This window comes from Malus domestica, chromosome 13, assembly GCF_042453785.1.
Source record: "Malus domestica chromosome 13, GDT2T_hap1".
In the NCBI taxonomy this organism is placed as follows: domain Eukaryota; kingdom Viridiplantae; phylum Streptophyta; class Magnoliopsida; order Rosales; family Rosaceae; genus Malus; species Malus domestica.
In genome coordinates this window covers 4,137,417-4,153,067 of record NC_091673.1, presented here as the reverse complement: position 1 = coordinate 4,153,067, position 15,651 = coordinate 4,137,417, and the positions used below count along the sequence as shown (strand labels likewise).

Below are 15,651 nucleotides of genomic sequence, written 5' to 3'. Positions count from 1 at the left end.
AATATTGTTCTACACTTTCCTATCTTCATTTTGATATATTATGGGTCGAATTTGGTTAATAAACAATTGAGTTACAAAGTTTTGAAAATTGCTTAAACTTCCAGCTAAGAGCTCAGGGACACTTAACGGAATTTTTAACGGAATGACTAAAGTGATGTGTTATACAAATCTCAGAGACCATTTTGGCTAAAAAGCTTTAATATGATTCCAAATGTGAGGCAACGCTACTCTAGCATTCATTTGGGAGCCATTTGTGTTGGTTGCTGTGAGCTCATCTGTCTTTTCAGAACAAGTAAGGTCTCTCTATTGTTGCAACCCTTTCTTGTGAGCTAGTAATCTTTCATTCGGTTCGAGCCTTTTTCTTCTAATCAAATACACACGTAGCGTTGTCTGTTTCGCACGAGATGTCATGGTGACAGAGCACACGTGTTTTTCTCCAATTGTAAACGACCCTACTTTGCAACATAACAAAAAAGGAAGACCAAAAGAATTATAATTTCCTGGTTTCTGATTTTATTACATTAATCTAAGAGAATAACAAATTGAGATATATTCCACTAAACTGAGGACAAACTCAGGAACCGTATTAAGGGTACTATTACAAGTAAAATATGACGCAACATAACCCCCAACTTTAAGAAAGGTGAAATAACAAATTAATACAAGAAGATAAAAATAAGGACGAATTAAGCATCCACTCTCAGTAACAAACTTCGGAACTGATAGAACTTTTACGCACAAGGGGATCGATCTTCAAATTACTGTGCTTCTCTCCTCATCATCAAGTCTTTACGCCACAGCGGGCATGTCCTTGAGCCACTCGTCCAGGGGCTTTCCAATCGAGTAAACAATGAACCCAATTTGCCTCAGCTTCTCAGCATCCACCACGTTCCTTCCATCGAACACAAATGCAGGCTTCTGCATCTGATCATAAATCTGTTGGTAATCAAGACTCTTGAACTCATCCCACTCGGTCAGGATGCAGATTCCGTGAGCATCCTTTGTTGCCGCATAAGCATCCCAGGCTACACCAACTTGCTTCACAGCAGGGGGGCTCTGAGGTTGAAGATGAATGGGATGGTCCCAATCAAACTTCTTCATAGAAAGATCCCTCTGGATTTGATCCTCACTCACCTGAGGGTCATAGATGCTCAACCGGGCCTTGTCACCCAACAGCCCTTTGCACACATCAATGGCTGGGGTCTCCCTGGTGTCACCAGTGTCCTTCTTGAAGGCAAATCCCAGAATTGCAATCTTCTTACCCGAGACTGTGTTGAACATTGAGGAAACCACACGGTTCACAAACCGAGACTTCTGGTAGTCATTGATCTTAATGACTTGTTTCCAGTAATTTGCTACCTCGGGAAGGCCATTACACTCGCAGATATATACCAAGTTCAAGATATCCTTCTGGAAGCAAGACCCGCCAAAACCAACACTGGCATTTAAAAACTTGGGCCCAATTCTTGTGTCCTTGCCAACAGCATGTGCCACTTCTTGGACATTTGCACCAGTTGCCTCACAGAGTGCAGATATGGCATTAACAGAAGATATCCTCTGTGCCAAGAAGGCGTTGGCAGCAAGCTTTGAAAGCTCAGCAGACCACAAGTTAGAGCAGATGATTCTTTCTTCAGGGACCCAATGGGCATAGACTGACTTGAGTGCTTGAATTGCCTTCTGACCCGCTGGGGTTTCCCGTCCTCCAATGAGGACACGGTCTGGCTTAAAAAGGTCCTCGATTGCAGTTCCCTCAGCAAGGAACTCAGGATTTGAAAGAATTTGGAAGTTGATGCCTTTGCTGTTGTGGGTCAGAATCTTTTCGATGGCCTCAGCTGTTTTAACTGGGACCGTTGATTTCTCAACCACAATTTTGTCAGACTTCGAAACATCTGCAATCATACGAGCAGCACTCTCCCAGTAGGTAAGATCAGCTGCTTTACCAGCTCCAAGACCCTGGGTTTTGGTGGGCGTGTTGACAGAAACAAAGACAATGTCTGCCTCCATAACATGTTTTTCAACATCAGTGCTGAAGAAGAGGTTCTTTTCTCTGCGCTGCTTCACCACATCATCAAGGCCTGGCTCATATATGGGGAGAGTATCACTGTTCCAGGCATTGATCCTTGACACAGAAATGTCAACAACAGCTACTTCAATATCTGGGCACTTAAGGGCAATCACAGCCATAGTAGGCCCACCAACATATCCAGCTCCAATGCAGCAGATCTTCACCATCTTGTTCTGCTAATGATGGCCTAAAGACGAGCAGATCAAAACAATGAGATAAGGTACAGTATTTTCAAGCACTGAAATACTAGATCTTTGTGCTGTTATATAATTATTATAGATTTGAAGGACTAAATGCTTCTGACCGACCTTTAACTGTTCTTAACATAACGAAAACATTTACAACAACTTGCCTAAACATAAATGAATTAAGAACAAAGGCACAAATACACCAATATATAGAATGATGACGAACAAGCTTTATTACTAATCGAACTTCATATATTCCATTGAGAATGCAGTATGATATGCAAATCTAGGAGAAAAATTGGTCATCCATGGTGAAGCAAAAACAAAAAAGTTTCGAAGAAGACTAGAAAAACTAATGAAAATAACTTGAAAACTTTGAGTTTTAACGATAAGAACAAAATAAAGGGTAAAGTGAATAGTATCAGGTTGATATTTTAGTGTAAAAATATAGTTTTTAGTTAAAATGAACGGTACCAAAATTTTTTCGTTAAAGTTCCCAAAAAGTTTAACCATGAAAACAAGGGCCGACTTATCTAGCAGATTTAAACAAAACTAATGAATCAACGTCTCTCCTACCGACAACCATATCACAGCATGGGCTCAAAACTTTATCGATTTCAAAGTATAATACTGATTCATGAACCTAAAACAGAGCACTGTAGCTAAGTGTGAGGTAGGTAAATGCAAGATCTACAAGTTTACTAGACAAAAAACGCATTACGATTTGCAGATCCACAGTTTTTAAGAGCAAATGAAAGAAATTTATCGAGAAGGAGGACAATTTCTTCAATTTTCAGATACACAATCCCACTTCTGCAACCCACACAAACAAATCCCAAACTATAAGATCCAAATTCCCAATTAAAAATCGATCCCAATCAGATCTACAGCAATCAGTGAGAAACTACAAAGATCTACACATTCCACCACACCCAAACAGCAACACAAGTAAATGAGCAATCTTTCCCGAATCAAACACCTCAATACACAAAACCCAAATCGAATTACGCAAAACAATATCCAAAATACCCAAAAACACAAAAAAGACAACCCAAATGAGCAAACCCACTGAGCTTGATGAGATACCAAACGAGCAAAGCACAGGAGTATTACCTCAATCAATGTGAGGCGGGAGGTCGACGGCGGAGAGAAAAAGTGAGAGAGATCTAATGCGGAAGAAGAGGAAGAGAGACGACAGAGATAAAAAAAAGGGAGGGAGCTCTGTTTTTCTTCTTCTTCTGATGGCCGACAATGTAGGGGATCTGAGGGGTATATATATACGCTCACAGCGCGGTGAGGAATTTTTAAGATCCAACAACCGAGATCTGCGTGACCCGGAAACAGCAGTGGTGGTGTGTACCCAGCGCCCCGCCCGATCCACGTCCATTCAACACGTTTTCGTTTCACCTTTCATTTTCCCAACCCAAACAAAACAAATATCACGCAGTAAAAAGAAAGTTCTCACCGTCGAAAGTCATCCTAGTCTTCCCCATACCTTTTTCCCTTGTTTGTCTTCGTGAAGAGATGTTTCAAGCATCGGATATTCAACACATATTATGTCATAATATAAGTAGACGTAACGATATATTTTTTTGTAGAACTTTACTTATTTTATTACACTTACATGTGGAAAATAATTTTGTTTACATGATTGATATAGAATTACGATAACGTCACCTTGATGAAATATTATTTCTTTCGTCAATGAAATTATTTTAATACATACAAAATTATCTGATTTGTCGATTCCTTTTTTAACATACATGTTTTGTTATTGTATTTGGATCCAATTTTATTAAAAATGTATAAGTAATTGTCAACTTATGTGATTTGGACTAAATTGGACAATTTATTAGTAATAATAATTAATTAAAGGGACTTTTAGATCCAGGTCCAAAAACATATAGTGTTTTTAGGAATGATTCCAGTTATCTAATTATATGTTTTTATTTCTTTTATACTCCTTTTATATTTTCTAAAAATATTAAAAATCAATTAAAATCTTTTAATATTATGCATTTTTCAACTCCAAAATATCTAATTAATATCTTATAAACAAAAAAAAAAATTAATATACTAACATAAATCTATTTGCAAAATATTCTACCCTAACTCAAGTAGCAAAATATATGAATGTATATTATACCTATAAGTGAGATATGAAACCTAACTAAAAGGTAGAAAAAACATAATATACATACAAGCAAGGCATATTAATCTGTGACAGGTTGACTATGAAAAAGAATATGTCATATAGGTAGATAAATACAATTAACCTGTGATATAGGTTGATTATAAAAATTAAAAAAAAATCTATAAATGGGTTAAAATAGTAGGAAGAACAAGAAATAACAAAAAATATATATAAAAAGAGATAATCAAAGAGATAATTAGGAAGAAATTTGATTTTTACAATAAGTTTTTTCTTTTAAGAGATAATTATTGATAATAAATTAATTAAATTTAAAGAATTGGACTTATTTTAATAAATTGGACCATTCCTACTATTGGTTCAAAAAATTGGAGTTATATCAAGATTCCCCTTAATTAATAGTTAAGCTCGTCATCTATGTAAACAAAAAATTTTAAATAATCTCGTTGCAATTTCAACTAAAGTAAGGCACATGTCGTTTTATTTACTACTACTTATCATTGGAATGTTATTTTCTGCTTTTTTATTTTACTATTATGAAGACCATTGGATTTCATGCCAGTTTTGTATCATGCATGCAAAACACATTACAGTCTTGGGGTCCAAATAAAGACCTATAATCTTAAACAGACACATAACCAGGTGCGGATGGAAGTAGAGACTTGGGTGGTCCCAGAACCACCCAAGTTCAAAAAATATATATGTGAAGGTCTTGTGGGATCCTCCGAATATTTGGTACGAATCATTTTTGTGGCTGTTGAATATTTGATGGAATGTATGTTAAGTATATCTCGACATGTTGTTTTGGTACAAGTCCTTTATTTTTCCCCTAAAAAAAAAACATAGATCCATAAAAAAGTCCAAAAATAAAATGTCAAATTTCATTAAATATTAAACCTATAAAAATAAGTATAAAAAAAAAAAGAAGAGAAAGTGAAGCGTTTATATATGATTAAATCATTTAGTAGGACCAAAAGAAGAAAATGATGGAGTACGATGCAAGGCAAGGCATACATAATGCAAACAACATGTCCTCACCCTCACTGGTAGGTACAGATCCGAATAGGAAGGAAAATTATGAATGAATAATTAATTAATTTATATAAAATGTGCTGTTGCACTTTCACCAATATTAAATTATGAAAAGAAATATCAAATATTTATTACACCAAATAAAAACTATGAAATATTTATGTGAGAATATTAATTGGAGGGTATTTTTAATGTTAGACGTGAAGGATATTTGGTGTTAATTTCTGAGAGAGTGACAGAGACGAGGAGGAGGAGGAGGAGGAGGAATTGTTGTAAAATAATTAGGTCCACTCCTTTCGGTGTCGGTTTGGTCATATGACTACGATTCCCAAACACACTGTGTTTTAAGTTTTGTTTGTTGGAATTTTGGAGTAATTACTAAGCCAACAACTAGTCCTCCATTTATGGGTTTCAATTGAATTAGGCAGCTAATCATTTTCCAGGCCAAACAATACCATCGCAGGCTGCGCGTTAAGGACATTAATACAGTCCAATTGTTAATATCATTTTTTGGCAACGTAGTATTCTCAAACTCGAGTGCAAGAAGATGAACACACTCAATGACGGATATACCTTTGGGACTAAGGTGGACTAATGTGGTTCAAGATTACTTGGAGTTTCAGAAATATACATGTGAATATTTTTTGAGGACCTTCCAAATGTTAGTACGGGTCTTTTTTGTTCCCATCAAGTGTGGGTCGAGAATACTCGACAAATTTTTTCGATCTCACTCATCAAATTTGTTTCGGCATATGTTAATATTTGTTGACATTAACGTAATATAGTTTGACTGACAAAAAATTTGCATTCTGTGTTCTCTTTTTATCTAGAAATTTGAACATTTGACATTAGGACCCTCCAAAGTCCGAATTCTAAATCGGCCCCTGAACACGTTATCCATCCAATTGGCTTAGTTCCCGTTTTTGTGGTCTAGTTCACGTTGCATGACTTGTTATTTTTTTATCGGCACAATTTAACATGTACATGCGAATGGGATTTGGAATTCATCGGATCCAAATTATGAGGATTCTAGGGATCCTCATATTTTAACCATTCATCGTGCATTATGTGATCACAAATCATTTGATTTTTTTTATTTAAACTTAAACATAAATAATACTTAATGAAAACTAGCCGCACAATGTACGATAAACAGCTAAAATATGGGGGATCTCCACAAAATGGATCCAGAGAGAATCCTCTTGTATGCGAATGAAATATATTAGACCGTGATTGGTTGGAAGAATGACAATGGTACTAGTGAAATCAACTTAACTAGGATCGAAGCGACGGACGTGTCATATTTTGCCGCCCTTGTTCATGGTTAGGCCAATTGGCATATTCAATGGGTTAGATTTTGGCTACGCAATCCTTATCATGGAGGAGGATTTGAAACTATAAGTTCTCCCTGGTCAACACAAAGATTATGCAAACATTGACCCATATTTAAACTTTGGTAGGACTGGTTGATTAGGACAGGTGGAACTGAGATAGACTAGAGTGTGGGATCAAAATACAATTAGTTCTATATTTTTGTGATAAGTGCCCTAGAAAGGTCGGAGATTCTACACAAGTTTTTCTACCAAAGGACCTAAAACCAACTCTAACGGTTTAGTTATGGCCTATAATTTAAGACCAACTCTAACATAGAGTTAGGTGGGATAAAGATACAAGTGTTTTTATGCTTTTGTGAGAGGTGTCCGACGAATGACATGATCGGAAACTCTTGACAAGTCTTTCTCAATCTAAGGACCTACGGTACTAGCTGACTGTCAATTGGGGTCAAGTGTTGGAGAGCAAACAGTTTTGATAGCTTGAACATTGGATTATGATCGCTTCCTCGACGCGATAAGAACATGAATCAAAACAACCCTTGTGTGCATTTGGTGAATCCTTCTGGTGCAATTTAAATGCAGAATTTCGCGGACCGTAAGGAGCATCAGTTCATCACCACCTTGTTCAAGTAGAAGAAGCCTAGAAGCTTGAACCATAGAGCAGAATCCTTAGGGTATCTCTTGAGATTGTCTTTGTAATCGAATGATCAATTTTTGAAATTAAAAAATCCTGAGTTTGATTGCCTTCAGCGCCAGTTTGATTACCGAATGAGTTGCTTGACTCCCAAGAGAATGGAATGGAACACTCATTCCTAAGTTTGCTTGCCTTTATATACCATCTTATTTGGTATCTAATGTGGACAATTACATCATTTAAATTAATCAAAATTTAATTTAAATTAAAAACCATTTAATAAACCAATAATTAAAAAAACCACTGGAATTAAATGGTGATTGTGGCATATGAGGAGTCTTCTCCTTCCCTCCCCTTGCTTTCTTCTCCTGTTTCTTCTTCCATGCCAGTTCTTTCACGGCATTTTTTTTCAGCCGCCTCGCCATTGATGGAAGCAGACGAAGCAATGGAACAGGCATTAGCATAGTCTGTCATGGCGCGGAAGGTCTCAGGCAGGCGAGTTTTGAAACTCCCAAGTGACTTCTCCTCCCTCACCTGGATACAGTGGCTCTGGTGAGCTTCGCATTCCCTCTTCTCCTGATGAAGTATGATGGTCTTTATCACAGCCGCAAAGGACGATATTGCAGATTTTGCGAGTTCATCAGGAAGCTTTTCAAGAGAATCGTGCCATGAATGGAGGAGAGCTTGGATTGGTGGACGCTGAACTCTTGGCGGGGATGAGATTTTCTCTTTTAAGCAGCCCTAGATAGGTATGAGATTTAGCTTCAACCAACTATTAAGAGCTTGGATGTATAGTTTTTTATGAGTCATGAGCTTTACAAAGTGAGAATGCCATTCTTGGAGAACATTCCAAAGCTGGACAGTGCGGTCATGGTGGTGCTTGGTGTTTCCATCGGAGTATGGGCAATGTCTAGGGACTTTAGGTCTGTAACAATCTTCAACTGGCTGCCGTGATGTGTGCACATGTTCGCGGACATTGTTGCCATCCTATGATGCAGATGTGATGTGTGCACATGTTCTCCCACTTTAGGTCTGTAACAATCTTCAACTGACTGCCGTGAAAGGACTGGCGTGGGAGAAGAAACGGGAGAAGAAGTAGGATTGAACGGGAAGGAAGGAGAAGCCTCCTCGTATGCCACAATCATCATTTAATTTCAACTTTTTTTCTTCTTAATTATTGGTTTATTAAATGTTTTTTAATTTAAATTAAATTCTGATTAATTTAAATGATGTGGTTGTCCACATCAGATGCCACATAAGGTGGTATAAAAACATGATAAGAATAACATTACTGGTGTAACAATATATTGATTGCAAAAATAAATCAAAAGCTAGTGATTTCAAATCATATTTTTCTTTTCATAGAATCATAAGCTATTTTTGCTCCAAACGTCTGTCCACAAACTATCATCTGAACACTGTTTATGATGGTTTGCTCGATCGCAAAGAAACATGAACTGCAACAACCCTCGTGTACTCGATGTGCTGGGGTGCAAGTGCAGGACTTCAGATTCACAACATCAGATGATCATTGGCCTTGTTTGAGTAGAATTCAAGAAATTCGTGAACCATTGAACGGAGTCCTTTGGGTATCTCTTGAGCTTGTCCTTATAATCCACAAAATAGAGACCAAATCGAGAAGTGTATCCAGCCGCCCATTCCCAATTATCCAGCAGAGACCAAGCAAAATAGCCTTTCACATTGCAGCCGTCTTCTCTGCATTCAACGAAGACAGAATGATATCAGCTTTTACACCACAAAATATGGACAAGAAAAAGTAGATTCATAGCTAGCGGATTAATTAAAGATGGTTAATACTTGATCGAAGCTAGCAAATTCTTAAGATAGTCATGGTGGTATTTAATCCTTTTAGTATCCTTTAGAGCATCCTTGAGAGAAATGAATGGGCTATTCGGGTCATCCATGCCTGTGGAAATAATGAAACCAACAAGTTTAACTCATGAAATGTCCCGTGAACATGAAGAACTTTTGGACGTCGCATCCCTTCTATTTGGAACTCGAAACATTACCATTTTCAGTGATAATCACTAGAGGATTGCCGTACTTTTTCTTAATGTAGTTCATTAATTTTCTCATCCCCTCTGGCACTATGTATAACCATATAGAATTCGCCTGCAATTTCACACAAGCTTTCATGTCGGATCAAGTAAAAATTGCAGTAATTTATGAGAGTTTAACTACACTACATACCCTATCGCCAATAGGTTTTCCGTCTTTGAATGCTGAAAACATGGAAAAAGAAAAGATATCTTCAGCTAACAACGGAAATTTAAATGATAACAAGTTACGGAACTCTAATAAGTTGGTCTTTAATCTCTGAATTGGTGATTCCGACAACTTATGGAATAACTGGAACATAGAACTGTTAAGAGGAATATGCAGCGCGTTCAATGTGAGTACTTACGAAGAGTAATGGCACCAGAGTCTGCAAGGCTGTCATTGAGTAGATGTCCAATTATATCAGCGGTATCGTTGCTTCCATAGAAGGTAGTGTAGTGATTAATGCCCACAAAATCCAAGGACCCTTTAATTAGAGCAGACTCGGATTTGGAAAAGGTTGGCAGCCGACTTCCAACCCTACTTCTCATAGAGCTTGGATAATCCCCAAACATAAATGGATCAAGAAACCTGCCGTTCCAACATAGTGATTACACAAATTATAACGCAGTTCCTAGTCAAATATAACTAAGTAATAAAATCAAATTTGTGATTACCAGCCAAGCTGAAAATCTTGGGCTATTTTAGTTGCAACGACGTCTGCTGTCGAGTTTGTTGCTGATTCATACCAGATAACATCAAATGATGCCCCAACCGATCCACGCTGTTTTGACTGCAAAGACACCAAGTAGTATCATTAATAACTTCTGTTGTTAATAGTTACGTGCATGAATATTTCTCCATTCCATCATTCTTACCTTATACTTTCTCCGGTAAATATCAGCCGCAGTTCCATGAGACAGGATGACATTGTGAGCAACTGTGTAAGGCTCAGTTGCTGAGTTTCCTGCCCTGCAGAAAAGTAAAGGGGGGATAGAGCACCTTCCCGGTGCCTCGAGCCCTACATCATATCCTTGTATAGAAAATGTATGTGGCTCGTTGAATGTGATCCAGTGCTTCACCCTGTCACCAAAATTTTGAAAACATGCGTCCGCGTATGTTGCAAAGTCCTTTCTGCAATAGACTAAGGCCATATGAAACACTTGAATCCAAAACTCATCGTTAATCAAACTTACGGAAATTATAGGCATAAAACTGTCAACGTTGAGATTACATGACTTGAGGGTTGAGCCACCCGCTGTATTTGTCTTCCAATGCTTGAGGGAGGTCCCAGTGATAGAGGGTCACATATGGTTCAATTCCTGCACATACAAAATCTCATAGTTCAGTCCATGATTCCATCCTGATAAATAAACGCTCGATGCTCAAATTTCTCCGTTGCCATTAACAAGTGTGACGGAGCTTAATGCAAAGTCGGAAGTACATACAAAATTCTGGAGAAAAATGAAAATTTATGGCACCTTTGGCTAGCAATGCATCGATGAGACGATTGTAGTAATCAACACCCGCCTGATTAATAGGCCCGGTTCCATCTAATATACGAAAAACTCGCAGTTAAAATTTGATGAACTAATCTTGTATGTGAAGTAAATATGAACTCATAGAACTGATAGAGCTTACTGGGAAAAATCCGAGTCCAGGATATTGAAAATCTGTAAGCATCCATTCCTATGTCCTTCATACGTTGCACATCCTCCTGCTTGCAACTAAGCTAACATTTGCTCAATTTAACAAAGAAAATGCAAAGGGTAGTTTTGAGTACTAGACTTGCCTTATAATGGTGATACTCATCCACAGCAACATCTGCATTACTGGAATCGGCTATTTTACCTGCAGCACAAGGCAAATGATCCGCATGCATTAGGTGTTATATATTTATGAATTGCTCCCTAAAACATGGACGATTTGAGTGTCACATGGAATATATATACGAGCGTCTCCCTTTTTATTTAATGATTATGTGATGAGTGAGACACTTTGAAGTTGGTAAATGTTCCAAAGTACGGCAAAAAATAATTTAGAAGTAAAACAAAAGATTGACTATAAATTAACAAATTATTACCAAAAGTATGTGAAAAGGTGTCCCAGATAGAAGGCCCCCTTCCGTCCACTTTAACTGCACCTTCGTACTGACAAAAATCAGAAGGTAAAAAATGTAAATAACTTGTTTTTTTATAACCATATTCCTCAAATAATTGTGTATCGTATAAAAAGTACTAATAAAATTTTAAATAACTTATGAAATAAAACAATATCTGGTTGATGAAAGACAAATTCTGAATGTCTTCGTGGTCCCTATATATATGAAAATTTATAATCAAAGGCTGGTTTGCAAATATCATGAAAGGAATTAACTTGGCTTGTTGAAGAAAAGTTCTTTTTCAATTTACTTTGTCATTGATTTAAGTAATTGTAATCAGAATCATTAATATTATAAATGATTTAAACACAAACAAATGGAAAAATTTAATAAAATCATTATGAACTGTTTATCTATTTACTATCATTGATTGATTGAATGACTTTAATTTTTTTTTTTTTTTGGAGAATCCACAAAAGATGATTTATAATACAGAAAGTTCTATAAGCATAATATTTTATAAATCGAACACTAGCTAAATTGAGGAGGAACTCTTCTTCAACGTTAAGAGCCAGCCAAGCTCCTCTCTACCTCTATCGTTATAGGTAGTGGTCCTTTTTTGAGGCCAAAAACCGGAAAACCCCCGAAAATGAACTGGAATTCCGGTAATGACCCTCCTTTCTCGATTGCATGACTTTGTGGACTCCCGGCCCTCAACCGTCATTTCAATACGTGAGCTGAAGTACTTTTTGCCTTTTAAGTGGGTTTATTTAGCAATAAAATTGAAAAACCGGAAAAGCCCCATGCTCCAGCAGTTACATCACCATGGCATTCTATCTTCACGTGATTACTGCGAATCTGCAGATGCAATGACCTTGCAAAAACTACAACTACAATTTTGTTTCAAACATGCAATATTTGTAACGATGAGTCAAACTCGGAACCTCAAGTGCTCGGGCTCTCAAATGCGAGTGGGCGCGAATACTTTTAATCAAGTGAGCTATTGCACTCGCAGTGTTGCACCTAGCTTACAATTACTAGTTAGGTTTTACGTGGAACGGAGCGAGAAAAACATCAAAACTCAGAGTATATGATGCAAATGCAAATCCCAGAAATTATTCACTGATTGCTGGAACCCAAACACTAAAAAACAGAAAATTATAATCACCAGAATAATGAGTAATTAGTGACCTTAACCACCAGGTTAATCAAAAGGGTAAAAGAGTCGGTTGAAAAAGACGAACCTGGAAAGCAGAAGACGCAGTTCCGAAGACAAAACCTTTGGGAAAGCTACCCCTGTTGATATCTGAATCCGACAAACATTTTGGAAACCCAACAGCCAATAGAAATGCTGTGACGACCAAAGCTAGGCCTCCTCTTTCCGACCCCATCACTTCTCAACGGCGGAAGCGGAGATATTAAGAAAGAGATTAGCTTCTAATCCCTGCTTAATTAGAGAGAGATTAACGAAAACTACAGGGGAGGAATTTGTAGAAATGCGTGAGGGAATAAGGGAAGAGTATTTATAGTGGTGAGTATATTTGCAGTGAGAGACAGATAACGTAAAAAATGGGTGGTTGAGTTCGATAAGGCATTAAAAAACGTAGTGCAGTGGGTGGTGGTCTGGTCACCACCAAAAGTGGAGCGCGCTAACCTGAGGGAGGGAGGGAGAGAGAGAGAGAGGCGTGGTGTTAATGGACAGTGGGGGAATGAAAAACCAAAGTCCTGAGTTCACAAGTTTTCATACCAGAATGATAAGCATGGTGGGTGCATATATATATGTGTATATATGTGAGTGTGTGTGTGTATTCATATCATAAATGTATTCGTGTATCCAGTCCATGAGGATTCAGATTTCAAATTGCAAATTGATTCATTTTGCATTGCCCTTGCTTTTATCAATCATCCTGGACTGTAGTGGATTGTTTTACAGCCTTTCCTTTGTTTTTGGAATATATTGTGCTTTATAGTCAGGCTTGGCATTCCTCGTAGGAAATGTATGAAATGTTTTTAAAATGATTGAGACCGTTATTTTATTTTTATTTTTTTGAACAAACAATATTATCTATACTAGAGAGATGAGATGGACTTAACCTCACAATGAACTAACAATAATGTGGTTTAAATTTGCATTTGAAAAGAATCAAATATTAGACTTATCACTTACAAGTGAAAAAAAATACTACTAGACTGTAGTACTAAGTGGCGATCGAAAAAGTTTTTAGAGAAAATGTTTCTAGTTTTTTAAAACACATGAAGTGCTATATGCAAAAAACATCAGTTATGTCTACACATGCTATGTGTTTTTCACACACACTGTCACAAGTGATGTACATATATCCTATATCAGTTACTGATATACTATATTCAAATGTAATGTAATATAAATTGTGTTCTATCTAACATTATTACGATATAAATAATAACATAATTGGTCTTATTCAGTAAGTATGGTGCAAAATTAATAATTAATTTTTTACTTTTAACTAAAATGATCATGAGATTGTTATATACTTCCTCATTTTGGTTCTTGAAATTTGAAATTAATAGGAATGATATTTGAGTTTGCCACCATCAATCATTTGGTCATTTTATGAAAATTTTGTTAAATAAGGGCTAAAATGACAAAAATACTAATAAACAATGGTCCAAAATAATTTGGCAAAAGATGAGGGTATTTTTGTCTTATCCTTATTTAATGGAGATTTTTCATGGAATGATAAAAAAGATTAATGATGGACAAACTCATGAACCACTTTTATTGATTTCAAATCTCAGTAACTAAAATGAAGAGTTTATATCAATTTTAAAAACTATTTTGACTTAAAAACCTTAATTTTTTGTCACCTTTATCTCACTCCATACCAAAATATGATGGGTGTACTGATGGTAAGTCCATTTTTTAAGTTTTTAACTGAACAAGCAAACAAATTTGGTATATTGTTTGCCTGACATACGATAAACTGACCAACCAGTTTTATTCACGGCAAGATGTAATTTCTTTACGGTTAAAGCATGTGTGCCCATGGAACCCTTTTATGGCCTTTACCTAACCCATATACACCGACATATGATGACATTGATTTATAATGTTTAATGTTGTGACCGTTTTTATAGGACAATAATAAGATCATTGTTGTTTTTATGGTATGAAATGTTAGTTGGTTAAAAAGTAACATGTGCAAAAATGAGTGTAGTAGAAATGATAATGGTTCGTTGGATATGTGTACACGTGAAAAATGATAGAATTAAGAATGAAGACATCAGAGGAAAAGTAAAAGTGTCCGCAGTTGAAAATAAAATGAGAGAAAATCGGTTAAGATGATTTAGTTATAAGATGCAACTATGAGACGGAAGCTCAAGGCAAAAGGGGTAGAGGAAAACCTAATAAGACTTTGAAAGAGACTATAAGAAAATATATGAATTACTTGGAGAGAACGGAAGACTTTGCGCAAAACCGAGTACAATAAAGTTCTAAGATTTATAAAACCGACCCTATTTAATGACATAACGCTTGATTGTTTTTTGTTGTTGTAGTATTATGGCTGCTTTTGATTAATCTTCATTAGCCAGCTATGACATACATATTTAACTCCGCATATCGGATGTTAACCAAGTATCTCAGTTTCTATGAATGTAGAGAGAGAGAGAAAGCGAACTGTAGACATAGAAATTGGAGGGAAAAAATGATTGAATTGATACCTTGCTTAATAAGAAAGCTATTACAAGATTAAGTATTTATAGTCATAACCAACCGACTCTTCTAACAAATATAATAGACCAGCTAATCTGTTTACATGTGGCATCATCACAGCCTTACAATCTTATACTTCTAACATTGGATACCTTTGGTATTTCGGTCTAAAATGGGTTTAGCCGTCGCCAACCAATGATAAACTGTACCTCACATCATTTGGATATAAAATAGGTGAGAAATATATGTAAACAATTGGAATATGCTTTAAGTTTTGAGTTCGAATTCCTGCTCCCTCAGTATCGTTTATGTATGTAAAAAAAAAATCAAAACAATACTCTTCCATAAAATATGGACTATAATCTAAGGAAGATAGTTGTTTGTTTACAATTA

General features: G+C 36.4%; 2 protein-coding genes across 2 annotated transcripts; both read right to left on the bottom strand.

The window, feature by feature from the left end:
- Positions 1 to 488: 488 nt before the first annotated feature.
- On the bottom strand, positions 489 to 3,821 carry LOC103451773 (UDP-glucose 6-dehydrogenase 5-like). The gene is made up of 2 exons (XM_070810771.1): positions 3,367 to 3,821; positions 489 to 2,252 (listed from the first exon to the last, which is right to left on the bottom strand). The coding sequence occupies exon 2, from the start codon at positions 2,230 to 2,232 to the stop codon at positions 790 to 792; it is 1,443 nt and encodes a 480-aa protein (XP_070666872.1). The 5' UTR covers positions 2,233 to 2,252; positions 3,367 to 3,821; the 3' UTR covers positions 489 to 789.
- Positions 3,822 to 8,693: 4,872 nt separating this feature from the next.
- Positions 8,694 to 13,326, bottom strand: LOC103452317 (beta-glucosidase 40-like). Its single transcript, XM_070811040.1, has 13 exons — positions 12,809 to 13,326; positions 11,547 to 11,613; positions 11,256 to 11,314; positions 11,105 to 11,180; positions 10,945 to 11,016; positions 10,698 to 10,785; positions 10,342 to 10,597; positions 10,141 to 10,256; positions 9,831 to 10,054; positions 9,617 to 9,648; positions 9,436 to 9,538; positions 9,224 to 9,332; positions 8,694 to 9,121 (listed from the first exon to the last, which is right to left on the bottom strand). The coding sequence occupies exons 1-13, from the start codon at positions 12,953 to 12,955 to the stop codon at positions 8,926 to 8,928; spliced, it is 1,545 nt and encodes a 514-aa protein (XP_070667141.1). The 5' UTR covers positions 12,956 to 13,326; the 3' UTR covers positions 8,694 to 8,925.
- Between the last annotated feature and the right edge of the window lie 2,325 nt (positions 13,327 to 15,651).